The 5,292-nt window shown below is 40.5% G+C and overlaps 1 protein-coding gene across 1 annotated transcript; it reads right to left on the minus strand.

Annotated features, from left to right (window-relative positions):
• Positions 1-1,855: 1,855 nt before the first annotated feature.
• Positions 1,856-4,558, minus strand: LOC135650085 (G-type lectin S-receptor-like serine/threonine-protein kinase At2g19130). The gene has a single exon (XM_065169209.1). The coding sequence runs from the start codon at positions 4,496-4,498 to the stop codon at positions 2,048-2,050; it is 2,451 nt and encodes an 816-aa protein (XP_065025281.1). The 5' UTR covers positions 4,499-4,558; the 3' UTR covers positions 1,856-2,047.
• Positions 4,559-5,292: the final 734 nt, after the last annotated feature.

Genomic DNA, 5,292 nt, shown 5'->3' on the forward strand with positions numbered 1-5,292 from the left:
ATATGTATATATATATATATATGTATATATAAATATATATACATATATATATACATATATATATATATATACATATATATATATACATGTATATATATATATATATATATATACATACATATGTATCAATGATACTGAGTCAGCGAGTATTCCATCATCTATTACACCAATGACATGTATCAATCTATGATATATGGCTGACCCAGAAACATTAAATGCTATCATTACTACTCTATGATGCACACAAGGGTCACCTTTTTGCATGGACAAGCTACCTTGTTGATACATGACCGAGCCAATATTTGGTAAACAACATTGTAATCATGCGTAATGACCTAATGAGGGTGGTTATGATTAGTTCTCATAGATTGTGTAACGTAAAGGGGTCACACAAGTATACCTAACACATAAAAATAATCTAAGTATAACTTGTCTGACCAAATTACTAACTTAAGCATTAGAAGAGTTTTGTTGAAAATGTCCTTGACTTAGTTTTGCATGTTATAGACAATGAGTTTCATCCTGAGATAAGGCTCAAAGAAGAATCAAACTAGATCCAAATCAGTTTCTAACTCAAATAGCTCAAAATCTACTATAACATATATTAAATAAATTAAAGGATTCAGGGGTCCAAGTATCCAATAAATTTATGTTCTAAAAGTAATATGTATGCATTTGCAATTAATGTATATGTTTGAAACTTACCAAAATATATGGTTTGCACTTATTAAGTGAAATATGTATCAGCTTTGGAAGTATCAGTTCGATATTTTAATTATTCAAAAGGATCAAAAATGATTTATTCTTATTAGTTTTAAATGTTATATGAATTGTTAGATTTGAAATGAAAGAAAAAAAGTGAATTTGTTTAAATATTAGTTTTTTAAATGTATTTGATAATTGAAATTGCATGAATAGTATGGTTATGATCTCCTACACCGGAGGTTATACATCGAAACTAGTTTCTTTTATGCCCTAACAGAGAAAAATATGTGTTACCTATACAATGGGGGGTTAATACAAACGCGGTTAAATGAATATATAGCATGACTGTAGCCGTTAGAATTATTATGAATGTAGTTTTGACATACATTCTTAGTTTTAGTGATACTTAATATGAATTTAGATATGCATCTTTATTTATATTTATTTAAATTATTAATATCTAATCATCATCATTTGTGTGAATCTGATTTTTATTTTGACATGCCATTTAGCTATAATTATGGCTTTGTTAACTCTAAAATGAATACAAAGCTTTTATATGGCTTTTGATAGAAATATTAAGAATGATTTGACATTTTATATGTTTTACTTTGAAAATAAAAATTAATTATAAGAAGCATTTATAATTATTTATTTATACATATTTGTAATAAATTTTGGCTGGTATACGAGTTACGGTGCTTACTAGGTGTCGTTTGCTCATATGTCTATTTTTTTTATTTTTCAGACCAAGAGGAATAGTCTAAGGGTGGACATGATTGAGGGAAAATATTATTATTTGAAACCCTTCTATATTTTAGATTTGTATAATATTAATGTGAAATGTTATTTTAGATATGATATAGTGATCTTGTAATTATGTAAACAAATTGATATTGAGCGTGATCTAATACAGAGTTTTTATGGTTATATCATGGTATATAACTTCTTGGATTGTATAAGGATTATATCGCTTCTTCAAGTTTTAATCGTGAAATTTTGGTAGGATTTCGTATAGATATGAGTTGTTAATATTATTGAATAGGTTATGACTGTCCAGATTGAATTGTTTATGATTTTGGAATATGATGAATATTGTATGAAAGTAAATTACTAATCAAAGTTAGAAAAGATTATGATACGCAGTCAATTAATTAACAAATATCAACATGCTTTACTATTAACTTTGGGATATGTTGACATTAGACATACAATCCTCATATGCAGGAGCATAAGATTCTGATTACTATGATCAGTAAATCATGCAGATGGTTGAAAACATCCCATCTTCCATTCTTCCGAAAACTCGGTAGCTAGAGAAGACTGCACTTTGCATTTACCTTCAGACACCAGAACTGTTTGATGCAGTGCTTTTGGTCTGGGTGCTATTTGAAGTAGCACTCCTGGTCTTGCTGCTTTGATTCGAGGAGAACTCGTAGAAGAAATTGATCTCCTCTGGGGTTTCAGCAAGAACTCGAAGTGATCTGGGAATGGGAGGCATGTTGACCTCCAGAAATCCCTCCAAGACTTGACCCACTTGCCCCATTGTTGGCCTGCAGCTCTCATCATCCTGAATGCACCAGCATGCCAGCTTGCAGGCTCGTTCCATCTCCTCCAGGTCGGCTTCCCCCTCCAGTCTGTGATCCAGCAAGCTTCCCACATCCCCAGATTTGAGTTTGCTGGCCACCAATGTGGGGAAGAAACCAGTAGTCCCGTCCTCTGTCTGCTCCAAGTTCCTCCTCCCTGATACGATCTCGAACAGCATCATCCCGTAGCTGTACACATCGGCTTTTGGCGTGATCGCCACGCCGGTGATCCATTCCGGTGCAAGGTAGCCTCTGGTTCCTCTCATGGTGGTCAGAACCCGGCTGAAGTCTCGCCCCACAAGCTTGGCCAGGCCGAAGTCCGCCACTTTGGGGACGCATGAATCGTCCAACAGTATGTTCTCTGGCTTTATGTCGCAGTGGATGATGCAGTCTCTGCACTGCTCGTGGAGATAAGCCAATCCTCTCGCGATTCCCACGGCGATTTGGTACCTCGTTCTCCAATCCAAAGCTGCCGAATTGCTCTGGAAGAGCTGCGTGTCGAGGGAACCTTTCGGCATGAACTCGTAGACCAGCAGCTTATTGCTTCCCTCGGAGCAGAACCCGAGCAGGCGAACCAGGTTGACATGCTGAATTGTGCCGATCGTACTCACCTCCGTCCGGAATTGCTTCTCCCCCTGAAGAATGCCTTCCAGTTTCTTCACCGCGACGACGGTGGAGTCGGGCAGCGACCCCCTGAAAACCGATCCAAAACCTCCGCCACCGAGCTTGTGCGAGAAGTTTTTCGTGGCATGCTGCAGCTCACCGTACCTAAACGCCACCAGACCACCCCCCACAGCCTTTGATGCTCTCATCATCTGCCTTTTCCGACGCCTCCGTATCATGAACCATATGATGGCCAAACAAGTTAAGACGGCCACCGCGACACCGACGACGATCCAAATCACCGTTCCTTTGTTGCTTTTGGAACTCTGCAGCTCCGAGGCGGCAAGACGAAGGTAAAGGGTGCTTGCATCTGATCCGTTGTACTGTTCTTGCAGGTTCAGCAGATCCCCGTCCCACACAGAGCACCCACCGCTATCGTAAGAATAAGCGGTGCAGGAGCAGTCGCTCAAGCAGGCCGCTTCACAGGCTCCGTCACTCCCGACGGCGGAAAGAGTCCGCGAGTTCACAGGTAACCTCATGTTCGACATGGTGAGGAACCCATCTTTCTCCGTCCTGGACGAGTTGCTTCGACCGCACTGCAACGGGGTGTTCCTCTGGCATCCCTCGCTTTGATCACCCAAATCCCAGTCGCTCTGAGACTTGGGGCTGAAACCCTGGACGCACTTGCAGAACGGCAAAGCGTTCTCGTTGCAGCTACCGAAAGATCCACAGAAGGAATACACCTGGCACTGCTGCCTCGGCTGAGACCAGAAGAGTATCCACGTTTGTGAATTCTCCAGCCATGTGAGCTGCTTGATCTGACCGGAGACGTCCATGACGAACCTGGAGATGATCGTATTATCCTTGACGGTGTAGATGAAGTAGTTCTCCGTCGAATTGCTAACATACTCGAAGTTGTAGACGTAGTTCGCGGTCATCTCAGGAACATTGCTAAAGATCTGGCCATTCCAGATTCCGCTAGTCCAGTATTCCGTGGTCATGTTCCAGAGTATGAAGTACTGGCTGGTTCCATTAGGATCCAATTCGAGGGAGAAGATCCCAGGAGCAGGGTCATCGTCGTTCTTCCAGGCCGTGAGATGCTGGTTTCGATTGGTGACCTTGTTCAACCCCACTTTGCTGCCGGGGAGCCAAGTGTTGGTGGGGTGATCAAAGCTCTGCCAGAAGACCTGGGACTCATTGGACTCATCTCTCAGCTGCAGGTTTCCATCATCGAGGAGCACGGCAAGGGTGGAGTTGGAGGATATATTGGCATCAGTGGACCACACGATCGATTTGGACTGGTTGAGGAGGACCAGGTTGCCGTCACCGGCGATTCTGAGCTCTGATGTGCTTTGGTCTGCGACCGGGGTTTCTCGGTTGGCCACCCATACGGGGGTGATCTTGGAGACCTTCTTGTACCAGATGCCGACGTAGTAGCGGCTGGAGGAGTTACCAAGCTTGAAGAAGCCCAGCACAAAGTTGCCGCCTGCGGAGGTTATGGTTTGGCTCCCTGGGAGAGAATTGTTGGCAGAGATGGTGTCAGCTGCAGAGGAGAGAGGTGCAAAGAAGGGGAGGAGGAGAAGAAACAGAGGAAGGGGATCCATGTCTGGGAAGAAGGCGTGGAAGAAAGATGTGGAGATATTGAGGATTCTTCTGTCACATGCCTCACAATTTGCTGCCAAATTATCATCATTGCCATCCCATGTTATGATAGCTGTAGATACTTTTTGACTTTTATTCCCTCCACAACGAGAATAAGGAGTGTTACGTGTACATGTGTAATTGGTCATGTGATTTCAATTTTTGTGTGCTTTGGATGGGGAATTTTGTCTTGTCATATATATGAACACTTAAAATAATAATTCATTTGACTATTTAAGATTGAAAAATGATAACTAATATTTGACTTGAAAATAACTAAATATTTAGCAGTAGAAAACATGGCCAAAATTGTAATGGAAGCATGAGGAGGTCACTAGAGAAGAACCTCCACCAAGTCCCATCACAAACTGATGTTTCAGACCATCATAATAATTGGAACATAAACGTTCCTGAGCAGTCGCCATAAACTTTCCACCTACTACTGCAGTTGGATCTTAAAGACATGGCAAAATTTTATTTTTATCACTCCATATTTATTTTTTCGTATGTTAGTCCATCTATTTAAAACCTCAAAAAATCACTAGGATGTCATTGGAACCATCCCTATCTTTATCATGGTAGTGTTAGAATTGGGATCCCTATCATATCATATCATATCGTGATGATATTGAAACTCCAATTGATATAAATACACTTTCAAATAAATAAATATATATTATATTATATTCTATCCCTCTAAATTATTAATTTTCACGTAATTAACTATAATAATAATATCAGCTTATTGAATTGATAT

The sequence above is a fragment of the Musa acuminata genome, chromosome BXJ3-9 (assembly GCF_036884655.1).
Source record: "Musa acuminata AAA Group cultivar baxijiao chromosome BXJ3-9, Cavendish_Baxijiao_AAA, whole genome shotgun sequence".
Lineage (NCBI taxonomy): Eukaryota > Viridiplantae > Streptophyta > Magnoliopsida > Zingiberales > Musaceae > Musa > Musa acuminata.